This window comes from Chanodichthys erythropterus, chromosome 7 (assembly GCF_024489055.1).
Source record: "Chanodichthys erythropterus isolate Z2021 chromosome 7, ASM2448905v1, whole genome shotgun sequence".
Lineage (NCBI taxonomy): Eukaryota > Metazoa > Chordata > Actinopteri > Cypriniformes > Xenocyprididae > Chanodichthys > Chanodichthys erythropterus.
The window spans coordinates 38,945,901-38,961,088 of record NC_090227.1 but is presented as its reverse complement, the minus strand read 5'-3'; the positions used below and the strand labels follow the sequence as shown (position 1 = coordinate 38,961,088).

General features: G+C 38.7%; 2 protein-coding genes across 2 annotated transcripts; one reads left to right on the top strand and one right to left on the bottom strand.

Moving 5' to 3' along the window:
* The first annotated feature begins 563 nt into the window (after positions 1-563).
* Positions 564-1,403, top strand: ch25hl1.1 (cholesterol 25-hydroxylase like 1, tandem duplicate 1). Its single transcript, XM_067389375.1, has one exon. The coding sequence runs from the start codon at positions 564-566 to the stop codon at positions 1,401-1,403; it is 840 nt and encodes a 279-aa protein (XP_067245476.1).
* A 3,676-nt stretch (positions 1,404-5,079) lies between these two features.
* Positions 5,080-14,390, bottom strand: kti12 (KTI12 chromatin associated homolog). The gene is made up of 9 exons (XM_067389373.1): positions 14,164-14,390; positions 10,653-10,704; positions 10,113-10,165; positions 9,865-9,920; positions 9,697-9,776; positions 8,975-9,134; positions 8,802-8,864; positions 8,567-8,635; positions 5,080-5,271 (listed from the first exon to the last, which is right to left on the bottom strand). Exons 1-9 carry the CDS (start codon positions 14,312-14,314, stop codon positions 5,128-5,130), a joined length of 828 nt encoding a protein of 275 aa, XP_067245474.1. The 5' UTR covers positions 14,315-14,390; the 3' UTR covers positions 5,080-5,127.
* Between the last annotated feature and the right edge of the window lie 798 nt (positions 14,391-15,188).

Sequence of the window (15,188 nt, the reverse complement as noted above, 5' to 3'; positions counted from 1 at the left end):
TTCTCCAGCTTTGTTGTTGTTGAGCTGTTAAAGCTCCACCCTCTTCTGGAAAGCAGGCGGGAGCAGCAGCTCATTTGCATTTAAAGGGACACACACAGAAACGGTGTGTTTTTGCTCACACCCAAACAGGAGCAAATTTGACAAGCTATAATAAATGATCTGTCCTGTATAGCAGAAGGTCCTTGGTAGGTTTCAGCAATAATTATATTTAAAGTTACACAATTTTTTTAATTATTACATTTACTTGATTGTGTCAAAGCTGTTGATTCAATACAATAGAGAGAAATTATCAGTTCAAAAACCCAGACTTTAGAGGAGGGAGAGACGGGGGTATTTGAGAAAGCTTTTCTTTCGCGCCAAGAATTGAAGTAATCCTGCATAACATCAGTTTACTTGTTTCACGTTTTGGAAACTTTCTGTTGTGGGGTATATTGGCTGAAAGAAATGGAGAGAAAGTGCCTTATCATGGATTTACTGGAGTTCTAAGTCTGGCTCAGCAGTATAAATAGGTCTGGGTTATTCCCCATCAGCATTCACTTGCCATTGCTAAATCCAACAGCAGGATGTTGAACATCAGTGAAGTCGCTCTTCAGCTCCCAACTTCCACAGCTTCAAACCGTCTCCTCCAGCCCCTGTGGGACTACCTGCTTTTTCAGCACTACAGCCAGATCTCGTCTCCGTTCTTCCCAGTGCTGCTCGCCTTCTCCAGCTACTTCATCTTCAGCGTCCCCTTCGCAGTCCTGGATGTCCTAGGAGAGAAAGCTCCTCTTTTCAAGTACAAGATCCAAAAGGGGCGGCGTCCCACCGTGGGCATGATGCTGAGGACTCTGGGGAAGGCGGTGTACAATCATCTGGTGTTTGTTCTTCCGGCTGTGTTGATCACCAAAGTAGTGATGCCCGCTCCCCCACTCCCTGCAGTTGCTCCGACTGTATGGGAGCTGTTCTCAGGCGTGTTGGGTGTCTTGCTCATCTTCGATGCTCAGTACTTCCTCTGGCACATGGTGCACCACAAAAACCCTCACCTGTACAGATGGGTCCATGCCATCCATCATGATTACATCTCTCCGTTTTCCTGGTCCACCCAGCACCTGAGCGGTGTGGAGCTGATGACGGTGGGCTTCTGGAGCAACCTCAATCCCATCCTGCTCAAGTGCCATCCTTTGACCATATGGACGCTCTCCGTTTTCAGCATTTGGATGTCTGTGGAAGACCATATTGGCTACGACCTGCCGTATTCTCCAAGCCACCTGGTTCCTTTTGGGCTTCTTGGAGGGACGATGACCCATGACATACATCACCAGAAACCCAGCAGCAACTTTGCACCTTTCTTTAGTCACTGGGACAGACTCTTCGGCACTGCCGTAACAGTGAAACGGACTCAGAGAAGTGATAAAGAACGGTAGACGGTTTAATCGGTTTTAAACCTTTAATCTGTGTAAATATAAAGCATTTTATTAACTTGTATAAATCCTGTATTTTTCTATTTTTCTTGTATTTCTGTATGCATTCTGTATTAATAAAGAAAATGTTTGTACATTTTATTGTGCTTATCTTGGGTTGAGGTTTCAGAACATTGTATTTGCTGTCCATTTTTCTTCTAAAAATATTTTGTTGCACTGCAGAGTGCATAAGCCACATGTATACAGTAGCATAAAAGTTATTCCACTAAGCCGCAGCCAGAAGGTGGAAGCACATAACAACCCTTGCCTTCACATTAGTTACAGCCAATGATCTGATATTTTACAGATTTACAGTAATCATGCTTCCTGTTACATGAAACAACACAATATCTGGTAACTAACCCGATTACTGAGCCGGTAAGGGTTAACGAGAAAAGAATTTTCACTCCCTTCTTAGCTAGTGGGTTTCCTCAAAATGACTTATACAGATTAAAAGATCAAATATTCCTCCACCGGATAAGAAATTTTATCAGTATTTCCTTATCTCTTTGAAAGGGGGATGAACAAAGTATTTGTTTACACTAAAATCACCCTATAATAAATAAATAAAAACACTTGTTTAAGCTGTGAACACTGAACTGCTTTAAACAGCCCTCACTGTGGGAAGATGGAGCAATTTCATGATTGCATTTCACTAAAATGTTGATTACATAATGCTGATTTTGTTTAATTTGGATTAATGTTCCATTAGATCTCTACAGAAAAGCAGTACAGAAAACCTAAATATGCAAAGTACTCAGACTTTGTATTTTAATAATCATTAATATACACTACCACTGGTTTGGGTTGGTACATTTTTTTAAATGTTTTTATATGAAGTCTTTTGCTCACCAAGGTTGCATTTATTTGATCGAAAATACAGTATAATTCTTCTGTTTTAATGTATTTTAAAATGTAAATTATTCCTTTGATGGCAAAGCTGAATTTTCAGCATCATTGCTCCAGTCTTTAGTCACATGATCCTTCAGAAAAATCATTCTAATAGGCTGATTCTTTTATTATCGATGTTAATAACAGTTATGTCTTTGTCACTTTTGATCAAGTTAATGCATCCTTGCTCCCTCCTCAAAGTTTTGAATTATAGTGTACATTCTACTTAAAGAGGACCTGGCCTTTTACAAAGTCTTACAAAGTCCCCGTTTTCTACTAAAAATGGAAAACCCTTTATGCATTTTGGCCTTTAATTTACATGTGTTTTGAGGGCCTGAAAACGGGTTTCTATTATCATCTCTGTGTAAATTACAAAAAAACAAATTTGTGAAAACGGTGATGTTGTGCGCAAAAGTATTACATGTTCAGTCTACAGGCGTGTAGTTTTTCTTCATAAAGTGACGTCGCCAACTATTGGCCTAGCAGCACAATACAGTGTTTTTAGTAGTTTTCTCTGATCCATGTGAACGGGATCGTTTTGACAACGTCATCTGTACGCGAAAAACACGAAGGAAAAACTTCCATTTATAGTACATTGTTGTGTAAACGTATCCTTAATTTTGTTTTTGGGGCCTACTAGAATAGGTTTTCATCAATGTTCAAAAAAAAAATTTTTTAAAGGTGCCATCGAACGTTTTTTTACAAGATGTAATATAAGTCTAAGGTGTGCCCTGAATGTGTCTGTGAAGTTGCGGCTCAAAATACCCCATAGATTTTTTTTTTATAAATTTTTTAACTGCCTATTTTGAGGCATAATTAGAAATGTGCCGATTCATGCTGCGGCCCCTTTAAATCGCGCGCTCTCCGCCCCCTTCCGTGCTCTCAACTATTACAGTGAATAAACAAAGTTCACACAGCTAATATAACCCTCAAAATGGATCTTTACAAAGTGTTCGTCATGCAGCATGTCTAATCGCGCAAGTACAGTGTTTATTTGGATGTTTACATTTGATTCTTAATGAGTTTGATGGTGCTCCGTGGCTAACGGCTAATGCTATGCTGTTGTCCTTGCTTGCTTACCTAGTCTGATGATTCAGCTGTGCACATCCAGACGTTGGCTGACCTTGTCTAATGCCTCGATCATGGGCTGGCATATGCAAATATTGGGGGCGTACACCCCGACTGTTACGTAACAGTCGGTGTTATGTTGAGATTCGCCTGTTCTTCAGAAGTCTTTTAAACAAATGAGATTTATATAAGGAGGAGGAAACAATGGAGTTTGAGACTCACTGTATGTCATTTCCATGTACTGAACTCTTATCTTGTCAACTATGCCAAAACAAATTCAATTTTTAATTCGTTGGCACCTTTAAATAAAATATACATTGTTGCAGCAACTCTCTTCCCAGTTTGACAGTAATGCTGTTTAGTTCCTGTCTCTGTGAAGCCCCTCCTTCCAAAAAGTGCAATGTGCTCTGATTGGTCGGCTGGACCAATGTATTGTGATTGGTCAACTACTTATAGCATGCTTCGGAAATGTCACGCCTCTTACCATATCTGCGAGTAACTCAACCAGTCCTCACCCCCTTTTTTGTGTAAGCCCTGGATGGGAATTGTTTAAATGAGGAATATTGTGATGTGTTCATTCCCGGGAAGAAAAACAAGACTCCAGTTGAGGCATTTCAGGGAGTTCAGAAACTGTTCTTACTGATATAGAGGGACTTTGTGCTTTGTATCTTTGCAGACCACTTTTCATGCTCAAACAATGCTGCAACATTTCACACTAAAGAAAGTTGAAAATGTAAAAAAAGCATAACTGGTCCTCTTTAAATTGCAACTAAACTACGATGAGTTAACAATAAAACTGGAAAAAACAGCATATATAATATATAATGCAACTTAGAACACATAAGAATCAGCCACATAGCTTTTTAACTAGTAACTAACTAATATGAGAACATTATATTTTTTACTGTGGACTTAATAGTGCCCCCCCCCCAAAAAAGAAGGGGACTATACCAATGTGGACAACATGAAAAAAGACTGACGAAAAACGTAACCAACATGTTGCTATTTTCACCATGCAAAAGAGTCTGAGAGGTCATGACAGAAGTCATTGGAGTGCATGTTTTCTTCAAATCACGTTATACCAGATTATAATTTCACACAAACAGCTGGCCTGATTCCACTAGTGAATCCCTAACACAAAAGTCAATATGGCTCTCCAAACACTTGCATATGCCCAGAGGCATAAACAGAAGACTTGCATGAAAAACACTAACAGTCAACGTCTCAATGAGTTTTATGGTTCATTTCATTAGCCTGCCCACGTCTGAAGCCTGGAAACATCTGTATGTACGCATTGATGACTTCAATCAAACATTACGCTCATTTCAAGGTCGGTGAACCACTGAAGACAAACATCCAGACTGCAGCTTAACGTTTCCCAGCATGTTCCTTGTTACTGAGGTGAAAATGAGGAGAAAAAGGAACAATCTTTGAAAGAAAGACAAAAAGCACTGCAGTGAACCTTATAGGTGATATATTGGGTTGTTAGGTGATATGAGTTCATATGTGACATTTCCTCCCATTTTCTCACTGCTCTGCAACAGAATAATCCTGAGACTGTCCAGTTTGTTTTGACCAGACCTCTACTCACTAATTATTTGTATTAACACACCAATGAATATAGAAAGACATCAGAAGAGTTCAAATTTTTATTGCACTCAAAACATTCTTAAAATGCAACTTGAAAACAATAAATATGACCTTAAGAATTACAAATTAAAAACACCTGTTAGTGCATACTCTTATTAAGATACTGCACAAACATATTGGCAATCTGTCCAATGTTCTCTGTTGGATGCATCTTGGTGTAACTGATGAACTGGCGTCTGAGTTTCCTCAACTCCACCATGTTAAGACTTCTTGTGAATTCAATGTATTGAACAAGTTAAGAAAACTGGGCTGTTACAATAATGTACATTGCAACTCAATTGAGGCGGATAATTTTTATCCGATAAGAAACATGCACTTAAACTACGATGGAAACACATTTACTGAAAAACGTTGAGACTCTGCTTCAACACTGGATGTGGACTTAGTTGCGAGACAACAAAGAACGAGTATAAACAAACTTCTAATAAATCCCATTTGAATTCTGTATTATTTCAAAGGGCCACCTGCACTGGTCCATATCTATGCGTCTAAATGCTAAAGGTAATGGACAGCCATCAAACTGCAACTGCGTCAGAAAGAAATGACATTCTTTGATGTTTGTGTATTCATCACATGCACATAGGTCCTGTTTATTACTACAACACATCTTCAGTTAGCACAAGTTAGCTTCAGTCTTCAATCGAGCACAAGTCGAAAATTCCAGGCTTGATCTTGGTTTCATGCTGTAATCGTTTCTAATGCTTTGCCCGTTTATAGTAGGACATTTCTGTGTCGTCACAGTGAGAAACATCAAATAGCTATGATGGGTGGCTCAGCAAAGCAAGACAACAATATTACATTTCCACCAAAAAAATCAGAGTAAAAGGACATGATGTGACGAAAAATATGAGATGGGAGGAAAAATAAGTCAAAGCTTTTGTGTTCTCTTGCAAATTTTTTGTTTCCCTGAGAAACTTTGCGTTCGTTTCACAAAATGTTTCGCGCTTCCAAGAGAAAATCTGCATTCGCTCTGCAATTTTTTGCCGTTTCCCAGAGAAACTGCGTTCACTCCCCAAATGTTTGCATTACCCCGAGAAACTTCGCGTTCACTCATAAAATGTTTGCATTGCCCCGAGAAACTTTGCATTCGCTCGCCAAATGTTTATGTTCCCTCGAGAAACTTTGCGTTTGCTCGCCAAATGTTTGAGTTCTCTCGAGAAATTCTGTGTTTAGTCGCCAAATGTTTTGCGTTTCCCCAAGAAACTGCGATCGTTCTCCCAAGTGTTTGCATTCCACACGAGAAATTTTGTGTTGGCTCGCCAAATAGTTCCGTTCACTCTGCAAATGTTTGCGTTCCCCTGAGAAACCCCATTATAGTTACAGTTGTGGTGTGGACTCTGCTATTCTTTTATATTTAGAACATTTTTTTTAGAACTACAGTGGGTACGGAAAGTATTCAGACCCCCTTAAATTTTTCACTATTTGTTATAATACAGTCATTTGCTAAAATAATTTAAGTTAATTTTTTTCCTCATTAATGTACACACAGCACCCCATATTGACAGAAAAACTGAAATATCACATGGTCCTAAGTATTCAGACCCTTTGCTCAGTATTTAGTAGAAGCACCCTTTTGATCTAATACAGCCATGAGTCTTTTTGGGAAAGATGCAACAAGTTTTTCACACCTGGATTTGGGGATCCTCTGCGATTCCTCCTTGCAGATCCTCTCCAGTTCTGTCAGGTTGGATGGTAAACGTTGGTGGACAGTCATTTTTAGGTCTCTCCAGAGATGCTCAATTGGGTATAAGTCAGGGCTCTGGCTGGGCCATTCAAGAACAGTCACAGAGTTGTTGTGAAGCCACTCCTTCGTTATTTTAGCTGTGTGCTTAGGGTCATTGTCTTGTTGGAAGGTAAACCTTCGGCCCAGTCTGAGGTCCTGAGCACTCTGGAGAAGGTTTTCATCCAGGATATCCCTGTACTTGGCCGCATTCATCTTTCCCTCGATTGCAACCAGTCGTCCTGTCCCTGCAGCTGAAAAACACCCCCACACAGGGGCGTAGTTTGTGGGGGGATGGGGGGGAGGTAACCCCTCCAATATTCAAAGTCATCAGTTACAAAACCCCCAATACAATACAACCATACCAACGTTCAACCCCCCCAAAGTTGAAAGCAAATCTATGCCCCTGCCCCCACAGCATGATGCTGCCACCACCATGCTTCACTGTTGGGACTGTATTGGAAAGGTGATGAGCAGTGCCTGGTTTTCTCCACACATACTGCTTAAAATTAAGGCCAAAAAGTTCTATCTTGGTCTCATCAGACCAGAGAATCTTATTTCTCACCATCTTGGAGTCCTTCAGGTGTTTTTTAGTAAACTCCATGCAGGCTTTCATGTGTCTTGCACGGTGGAGAGGCTTCTGTCGGGCCACTCTGCCATAAAGCCTCGACTGGTGGAGGGCTGCAGTGATGGTTGACTTTCTACAACTTTCTCCTTTCTCCCGACTGCATCTCTGGAGCTCAGCCACAATGATCTTTGGGTTCTTCTTTACCTCTCTCACCAAGGCTCTTCTCCCCCGATAGCTCAGTTTGTCCGGACGGCCAGCTCTAGGAAGGGTTCTGGTCATCCCAAACGTCTTCCATTTAAGGATTATGGAGGCCACTGTGCTCTTAGGAACTTTTTGTAACCTTGGCCAGATCTGTGCCTTGCCACAATTCTGTCTCTGAGCTCTTCAGGCAGTTCCTTTGACCTCATGATTCTCATTTGCTCTGACATGCACTGTGAGCTGTAAGGTCTTATATAGACAGGTGTGTGGCTTTCCTAATCAAGTCCAATCAGTATAATCAAACACAACTGGACTCAAATGAAGGTGTAGAACCATCTCAAGGATGATCAGAAGAAATGGACAGCACCTGAGTTAAATATACGAGTGTCACAGCAAAGGGTCTGAATACTTAGGACCATGTGATCTTTCAGTTTTTCTTTTTTAATAAATCTGCAAAAATGTCAACAATTCTGTGTTTTTCTGTCAATATGGGGTGCTGTGTGTACATTAATGAGGGGGAAAAATGAACTTAAATGATTTTAGCAAATGGCTGCAATATAACAAAGAGTGAACAATTTAAGGGGGTCTGAATACTTTCCGTACCCACTGTATATCTTTATCGTTATAGTTATAGTTAATGCCCTTGGTTTGAATGGGCCTTTTCTGACATGAAGCAGATCCTGACTTACTGACTAGCACCTCTGATAGGCCATTGCGATCACACACACTCAAGAGATATGACTGTGATTGTTTACAATGCTCAACGCTTGTAAAAACAAGCTGTAAATAGAAACCGCTGATTCTCAGAAAGCAATCAAACAAACACGAACAAAAGCGTTTGAAAGCAGCATCTATCAGCGGGTACCGAATATGCCCAGTACTCGGTACTACAGAAATGCTGGTACCGTCAACCTTTAATTAATTTATTTTTTTAAGTACTGGCTGGTACCGGTAGTGCTGGTACATATGACAACACTAATAGAAAGATATTTAAAGCTAGAGAAATACTAAACATTCAAGAATAAAGGATATCTTTTCCGTAGCTCCAGGAATGGAAATGAGATCTCCAGGGACGCTGGTCTTCTGTGACTCAAGAACAGCCTGGGACATAAAACAACCCGTATGACGACACATGCTATTGATACTGACGGTCTTGCTATGCAAAAGCAATCTATAAACGCTCACCTGTAGGCAATGAAACAGAAAGAATGGCGCTGAAAGCTTTCTATTTTTATAAAAAAACACCTGAAGGGGATGAAAATCATACCATTAGGACATCTTGAGTAACTTTGTCCAACTCATACAGAAAGTTGGTGGATGAGAGCGGTTGCTGGTAAAAAAACAGAGAAAAGGAAACAGGTTCTAATGTCCATTCATTTGCAATCAAAAGTACATGATGCTGTTACATACTCATGCATAATGCATTATTAGCGATCTTACACTCTGTGTGGACTGATTAGGTGGTGGTGCTTTTCTTTTGAAAAGGGCATCGCAGATGGCCTCAAATGGAAGTGAGTCGTCTTGCTGAATAGTAAAGAGTGGACTATCCCATCTATTCCTTGAATCAGGGGCTTCAAAACGCTGTATTAGAGCATCAAGACTGTTGTTTAAAAAAAAAAAAAAAAGATTGTTAATGAAGATAATGTATTTAGCATCTTTATTGTATAACATCAACTAGCATTCAAAAGTTTGGGGTCGGTAAGATTTTTTAAAATGTTTTTGAAAGTCTCTTATGCTCAACAAGGCTGCATTTCTTTGATCAAAAATATAGTAAAAACATTATTTTGTTAAATATTATTACAATTTAAATTACTTTTTTCTTTAATACATGTTAAAAAGTAATTTATTCCTGGGATGGCAAAGCTGAAATTGGTGCTTAAGAAATATTTCTTATTATTCTCAATGTTGAAAATAGTTGTGTTGCCTAATATTTTTGTATAAACTGATTTTTCAGGATTCTTTGATAAATAGTAATTTCAAAAGAACAGCATTTATTTTAAATAGAAAACTTTGGTAACATTATAGATGTCCTTATTGTCACCTTTGATCGATTAAAATCAGTTAATACTGACTTACTGACTCTAAACATTTGAACAGTAGTGTTTATCTTACACCAGAAACATAATTAATATAACCACGGAGAAAAAACAAAAAACACTTACATTTCCTGTGTGTACTGAGAATCAGCCTCTCTGCCTTTATTCCACTCTGTGCTCACATCAGCTGACGTCAAACAGTACATCTGCAGGGGTTACAGAATTATGTACACTAAATACAAAAATAGTAGAATTAGTAGATATTTTTCAGACATGTTATAAGAGCTTACGTACCAAGCAATGGGGTGTTTGTGTATGTTTGATAAGACAGAACAGCTCATATCTGTAGCCTGGAGATAAAACACAATTAATCCTCAATCTAACGTGTTTCACATGCAACACCAGCTGTTGAAAGTGTGTGTCACTTAATATAACACTTTAAGCAATGTGTTTTACTCTTGTACAGGATCAATAACTTGTAAGTGTAAGTTCTAAAATAAAATTAAACACCTAACATTATACGAATATCAACATTGATTTACCTTTAATATAATTCAAGGAATCAAGAATGACAATGTCGCCTCTATTGACTTTCCTGTTTACAAAGAAAGAGAAGTACAGAGAAATCATTAAAATCAAAGTCACAGTACTCTGATAATGCAAGTGTATAATTACAATTAGTGTACATATTATAATTATAAAAAATATAAGTGTATAATTTACTTAATAAATATAATTATTGGTGTAAAATTCCTCCCAGCAGGACCCGCAACAGCACACGTCAAAATCAATTCAAAAGTTCTGTTCCGACCCTAAAACTTTTGGATATTCATGACTCAAAACATTAATGACATTCGAATAAATATTTTTACCTTGAAAATATGATCTTTTTTGTAGAAAATTGTAAAAAACAACAACATGTAAACATGGATTAAAATTATAAAAATTTGACACGCGTTTAAAATCTAAATGTTTCTCCTTTTTATCTTGAACATCCTTATTTGCCATTGATTACGGTTATGTTTGAGTCTGACTCTTTTGCATCTTTAACAGAGATATTATATGAGACATAAATGAATCACCTCTCCACTTCAGCTCTCAGCGATCCTCTCAGATTCTTCTCTTTCTGTGAGTCTGTAGGCAAAGAAATAGTAGTTGTTGTGGCAGTTAGATTCAGATCAATTACAAAGAATTGGAAGCAAGACATTTAAAATTTAAAATTTAGTGTCAAATATAAAGGTTTGATGAAACCCTATAAAAATGAAAATTAATGACTCACCCTCATGTCGTTCCAAACCTGTAAGCCCTTCGTTCATCTTCAGAACACAAATTATGAGCTTTTTGACTCCTCCATATACAGCAATTTAACAACCGTGAAGGCCCAGAAAGGCACTAAAGACATTGTTAAAATACAGACTACAGTGGTTTAACCTTACGCTGTTGGACATATTTGAAATCAACCCAAACAAACCCACCCCTCTCTTCATTGCTCCGCCTTCAAAACTCACACTCCAATCCTAACCACCCTGCTCCGAACCCCGGCCCGATCGCTGTCGTCATGCGAGGCGAGTACACTATCGCTAAGCACGTCATTCTCTAGCGGTCGACAGTGGTTTACCTGCAAAACTCTCACTATCTGGCCACTGGTCACTATCAAAATACTTCACGAAAAATAAAGTGCAGTTGATGACTGGACGACAAGAAAGCACAAAAAATGAACGTACAGTACACAAGAGTAAATACAAACAAGTGTTCATTGTTAGTCGTAAACAGCACAGCAGCTCCGGACAATCAAAACCAGTGTTACTTACATGTGAAGCGGGATCAAAGCAGCCTCTGCGTCTGTTTTCAGGCCTTCCTGCTTAGCTCTCTCCAGCACTGGAAAGCTTTTCTAATATAAACGCGGTCCTAAAGCGCTTGCCCAGTCATAAACCTTCATTCCAGTGATATTCTTTTGAGCTGTTTTGTATTGTCTCTCATCATTTCTCTTTCTGCTTTTTTTTTTTTCTTCGAGACCACGCGTACAGTCCGCGTGCAACAGCGCATGCGCAAGCAGTATAGAAGAGTCCACTAGGTGGCAATACACAGAGTATTGAGCACAGTGTTCAGCCGTCAAAGAAGAGTGTGAAAAGACCGGTTTAAAAACAACATGCTTGAAAAAATAGAAAAACACAACAATCGATGGCTAACTTGACGAGCGTTTGTGCGAAGAGATTAGAAAGTACCCACATTTGTACAATTCATGTTTGAAAGAGTACAAAGACGTGTTTAGGGCGGCAAATTCATGGAGGGATATAAGTAAAAATATGGGAAAGGATGCACTACTTTTATTCTCCGATCATGCCCAGAGAATGTCCCGTTGATTACATGTCTCAGTGCTGCTCTCCGATGTCTGGCAGAGCATAGAAAAAAAAACTATACTGCGTAGGGCTGGGCAATATTGTCACGCGCATTTCGTCAGTAAAGCTGGTTCCCTGATTACCACTAAATCGCCATCACCTGCTTTCAAATGGAGCGGCATTTAATAGACAGAGCCGTAGATCCCTGACAAGCCATGCAATATTGCATTCATATCGCAGATGAATCGCCGTCAATAATGAACGCGATATTGCATGGCTTGTCAGTGAACTACGGCTCTGTCTAGTAAATGTAGTGATGGCCGATTTCGAAACACATGCTTCATGAAGCTCCGAAGCTTCATGAATCATTTGTTTCGAATCAGTGATTCGGAGCGTGTATCAAACTGCCAAAGTCACGTGATTTTAGTAAACGAGGCTTCATTACGTCCTCACTGTTTCGAAACATTTCAAAACAGTTCGAAATTTCAGTGGTTCACCAGTAGAGGGCGATGATAACGTTAACCCATGAATCATGCAGATTCACTGAGAAGCATTGAATAAGTGTCTATGGGTTTTACCTGATCCCTGATCAGTTTTATAAATTTGTTTATAAATGTTTTAATTAGACATTAGAATAATTAAAATGAATAATGGTAGTTATAATCCCTTATTGGCCTGTTTAGCTTGAGCCATGGAACAGAGAAACAAGCCTTGAAAATTGATAAAAGAACAGATATACAGTCACTCTATATGTAGCCTAATCTTATTAGAGAATTAGTTAATTGCATTTAATAGATTTTACTTTCAATAAAATATTTGCAATATATTTGTAAAAGGTGTTTTTACTGCATGTTTAGTTTGAGTTTTGTTGCATTTACACTCTTTTGACCACTAGGGGTCACCGTGGAGTCAAGTGTCAGATTGTTTCGAAGCCTCGAATCATCACGGCACATTTGATTCAACTGCTTCAGTGTTTCACGAAGCCTCGCTCTGCCCATCACTAAGTAAATGCCGCTCCATTTGAAAGCAGGTGATTGTGATTTAGCGGCAATCAGGGAACCGGCTTTACTGACGAAATGCGCGTGACAATCGCATGCGATATATCGCCCAGCCCTAATACTGTGCATGTGTCGAACGCGGTCATCCTCGCGCATCTGTGGTGTAGTATACTTCGAAAGTTTCGCGGACGCGACTGCGCGCACGACGCGTCCGGGGCCGGGCACGGAAAGTGAAGTATACCCGGGGCTTAATGCTGATTGGTTAGTCGTTTGTTGTTGGTATTGGCCCGACTAACTTCCAAATGGTGTAGTTCAAAAAATGGATACACCACCTTCAATGTTATGAAGTGATGGTAATACTTTTTGTGCGCAAAAAAACTATTTCTCCTCTTCTATGTCAGTCTCCTATGCTGTTGACGCAGTGAACGCAGTGCAGCGCTTCAGTGTTTACGTCAGAATCACACGCATGCGTCGTACTGCTCACGTGAACAGCGTCGGCCAATACTGAGTTGGCGTTCGGACGTAAACACAGAAGACTTCACTGTGATTACTGCATAGGACACTGACAAGGAAGAGATTGTTGAATAAAGTTATTTTTGTTTTGTTTTGCACACAAAAAGTATTCTCGCCGCTTCATAACATGAAGGTTGAACCACTGCAGTAACGTGGACTATTTTAACGGTCGTCTTTAATACCTTTCTGGGCCTTGACAGCGGTAATTAAATTGCTGTCTACGGAGGAGTCACCTCTCGGATTTCATCAAAAATATCTTCATTTGTGTTCTGAAGATGAATGAAGGTCTTACAGGTTTGGAACAACATAGACAGAAATTTCATTTTTGAGTGAACTAACTCTTTAACATCAAAATGTTATGTTAAAATTTATGTTTTTAATGTAACCTCCTTTAACACACTTTGGTCAGTTCAAGAATTATTTATGCATTTGTATATTGTTTATTTGAAGGACTCAAAAGTGCAGTATTGGTTAATTGGTTGAGGTTGATTTGAGATTTAGAAAGTATTAGTAATCCAATACTTTTAGAGCGAGTAATAAGTATAGCAATCTACTTACTGTTGAAGATGTAATTAGTAGCTAGTAATTAATTACTTTTTAGAGTAACTTACAGTGCTTATAAGCACTTAAATTGGTCTTAAGTGTTTTGTTTTTCCACGCTTCTTAATAAGACAGACCTTTGGCTTCAGTATTGTCCTAACATACACATTTCAAAACATCATGAACTTTAAGAAGCTTCTCACCTGCATAAACAGAGTTCTTGTCAATTCCCTGATCTTCATCTCCGACTATATGAACCTGTCTTTCTGTATTTTTCGTGAAGTATTCTCTCAGTTCATGGGCTCGTTGGGTTTTACCACTGCATGGGTATCCACACATCACTATTAACGGCATTTTAACGCAAAAATGTGGATGACAGGAGGAGATTCATGCTTTCCTACAGCGATACATGATGGGAGATGTTCTTCCTCGCGGTCATGTTGTGGTGTGGTAAGGTTTGCGCATTGCTGCCCTCTACAGGTCAGTGGTCAGAAAGTAAAATATTCCAGATAACTTTGGTGTGTCCACGTTCACTCACTGTAAACTGTTTTAAACATTGTACTTAAACTGATTTGAGCGGTCTGAGTTTCCAAAGGTGGGTAAATCTTTTGCAGAGGTTAAATGAGAAACATAAGATAAATGCACTCCGACATGGTCATTTTCAGCATCTGAAGTATCATGAATTTCACACTGATGGTCTCTGTAAGATAAAATGATATATATTTGCAAAATGAAAAATACTATTTATTTGTGGGCCCATTTATCTACAGCTAAAATGAATCACTTTAGGATATATTTTGATGGATATTTTTCCTTCATTAAAATGGTAGCTTGTAATATTGGTAGCAAATAATATTGAAACAATGTAAGTTTAAGCTTGTATGTGTTATATTGTTTAAATGCAAAATCCATAATTGGGCTCACAACCACCACACACAGACACACTAATGTGCATTTTATTACAGCTGTTATTAATTAAAATGTACAATTGCACATAACATTACAATATTAAATAACAATTACATTTTTATTATTCTTTCTACCGCCTTCTAGTACCCTTCACATATACACTGAAAAAAGGTAACCTATAAAAAGTGAGTCAAAAATATTATTTAACAACCTATATAAATCAATTTACACCAACAAAACTAATTTTTATGGGTTAAATCAGGCAGAAATAGCTCTTTATGGTAATAATGGCCACTTTTAAGAGGCTGAATGTTAACGA

What these genes read in the sequence shown, in the direction of transcription:
- ch25hl1.1 (XM_067389375.1), top strand. Translation starts at nt 564, where the DNA reads ATGTTGAACATCAGTGAAGTCGCTCTTCAGCTCCCAACTTCCACAGCT.
- kti12 (XM_067389373.1), bottom strand. Translation starts at nt 14,314, where the DNA reads ATGCCGTTAATAGTGATGTGTGGATACCCATGCAGTGGTAAAACCCAA. An exon ending in TTCCTTGAATTATATTAAAG is followed by an intron (nt 9,921 to 10,112) that starts GTAAATCAATGT and finishes TTTTATCTCCAG; the next exon opens with GCTACAGATATGAGCTGTTC. An exon ending in TTACTCAAGATGTCCTAATG is followed by an intron (nt 8,636 to 8,801) that starts GTATGATTTTCA and finishes TTTATGTCCCAG; the next exon opens with GCTGTTCTTGAGTCACAGAA.